Here is a 2,149-nt window from a genome sequence, read left to right as displayed (position 1 = left end):
GTGTGTGTGTGTGTGTGTGTGTGTGTGTGTGTGTGTGTGTGTGTGAAGAACGGTGGGGGGATTGGACCAGTGCCATACCACTGCCTGTCAGGTGTGGGTGGTGTTGACAGCTACAGGGACATGTGCGCACGCAGGTGACATCGGCCTCAGGTGCCCTTGAGTTGTCTATAAAGAAGTCGTGCTGGTCCAGAGGGGTTCATGTAAGCGAGGGCTTCCAGCTTGCCTCCCACGCCTGTATGGACACCGTGACTTTCTTGAACACTGGAGTTTCTTTCCCTAATTTAAAATCATGGAGTCCTCTTGGTGGGGTACCTCTGGGGCCTGGCACTGGGGCCACACTGGGAAACTCGGGCGGAGCATGAGGATGGGGGCTCCTGGTACTCTAGAGCTGCCCTCTTGCTGAGGGATGCCACTGCAGGCCTGATTGGAGCACAGTGCTCCCTCCTGGACTGGGCATGTGTGGGGACAGCAAGCGTGTCACGGGAGGCAACACAATCCAGAATAATGGGAGGTCACTGTGGAGTTGGGACTTTTGTGGCTGCCACAAAAGACTAAACATCCTGAGGAGACCTATCCCAGAGCCTCTGCCTCCCTCTGCAGGAAGCTCACCCTGATAGAGCTGGGGTTGTGGATACCCTTCCTGCAGGGCCCTGGCCCCTGACAATGAGGGTTTCGGCTCAGGCTCCTCATCTGGCAGTTCACTACTCGCAGACACCCCCCCTCCCCGGGTGCAGACTACATGAGGGCATGGGCTGTTTTGTCTAGCCTAGGGTCCAGAAGGACTGAGTTGGGGGAAAATGATATCAAAGGTGGTCAAGGCAGCCTGGGAGGGTCAATATGGCATTCGACCACCAGGGGGCGGCGTGGCAGCAGCAGACAAGAGCCCAGCGGGATGCCCAGCGGGCGGTGCCAGGCCTGAGGCTTACAGGAGGGGCACAGTCCTGCCTCGTGGCTGTCGCTGAAGAGGGTCCTCTGAGTTGTAGGGATGAGTCTGCTATGCTACCCAGCCCGGGGGCCTCTGGGACTCAGGGAAGCAAGCTCCTATCTGCAGCCGTCTGTTGCTAGGCTGTGTGTGGACTACCTGTGCCTCAGTTTCCCCACTCATCGAACGTGAAAAACCACAGTAGAACCCATTGGTGGCACCTGGCCGCTTCCATATGACCCTGGGGTTCCTGTAACTTTGGGGGGACAGGTACAACTAGTCTCTCATTTAACCCATGGGGAAACTGAGGCTCAGCTGAGAGAGGGATAGCCGTGTGAGGCAGACCCACACCTGGCTTGCCCCAGGAATTCAGCCTTCCCACTTGGGTAGCTGAGGGTCTGCCCCTGAGCTACAACCCACAAAGCAGACAGACTCCAGGGGACCCCCTCAGAGTCTGCAGCACTTACCATCTGACTCCGAGGCCGCCCTGAAGATCAGGTAGCTGCTGGGGAGGGGCTGGGTGATGGAGCCCACACTCTCACCCTTGGGGCCCTAGAGAGGCAGAGACTACAGGGTCAGGCACCAGGCCAGGCAGACAGAGGGAAGGGGGCAGGGGACTCTGTCTATCCCACACCATCCAGCTCTGAGTTTCCTCATGACAGGGGTCAGAACAACCAACTGGAATCCAGAGTGCCCACTTGAATTTGAACGACAGACATGGTGAAGAGTTCTTTAGGGTTAGCCCGTCCATCTTTTGGAGAAAATTTATAGCTAGCACTTTCATATAAAATAAGCTGTTTTTCCCCAATCTTTTCAAGTTATTGAGACAGGCTTTCTGGGGGGCTGGAGTGACGGCTCAGCTATTAAAGAGCACTGACTGCTCTTGCAGAGGACCTGGGTTCGATTCCCAGCACCCACACGGTGGCTACAAACCATCCTTAACTCCAGTTCCAGGGGAATCCGAAGCCCTCTTCTGACCTCAGCAGCATTGCACGACATGGGTGCACTCACATACATGCAGGCACTAAACTCGTACACATAAAATAAAAATAATAAATTATAAAATAAAATAAGCTGATTTTCCCCAATCTTTTCTTGTTATTGAGAAAGACTTTAAATTTTTTTTCATTTTGTTCTGAAACAGGATCACTCTCTATATCCCAGGCTGGCCTTGGACTTCTTAAGTAGCTAAAGATGACTTTGAACTTGCTACGTAGCAGAGGATGG

General features: G+C 54.2%; 1 protein-coding gene across 4 annotated transcripts in view; it reads right to left on the bottom strand.

Annotated features, from left to right (window-relative positions):
- The window catches only part of Osbpl5 (oxysterol binding protein like 5), a 70,239-nt gene that overhangs the window by 18,744 nt on the left and 49,346 nt on the right, over positions 1-2,149 (bottom strand). For all 4 annotated transcript variants that reach the window (XM_029566496.1, XM_029566498.1, XM_029566497.1 and 1 more), the window contains one exon: positions 1,390-1,474. In XM_029566496.1, the coding sequence (XP_029422356.1) occupies positions 1,390-1,474 (85 nt within the window). The remainder of the gene's footprint in view (positions 1-1,389; positions 1,475-2,149) is intronic.

This window comes from Nannospalax galili, unplaced genomic scaffold (genome assembly GCF_000622305.1).
Source record: "Nannospalax galili isolate Female #2095 unplaced genomic scaffold, S.galili_v1.0 scaffold1639, whole genome shotgun sequence".
Taxonomy (NCBI): Eukaryota; Metazoa; Chordata; class Mammalia; order Rodentia; family Spalacidae; genus Nannospalax; species Nannospalax galili.
This window is presented reverse-complemented; position numbering and strand designations above follow the sequence as displayed.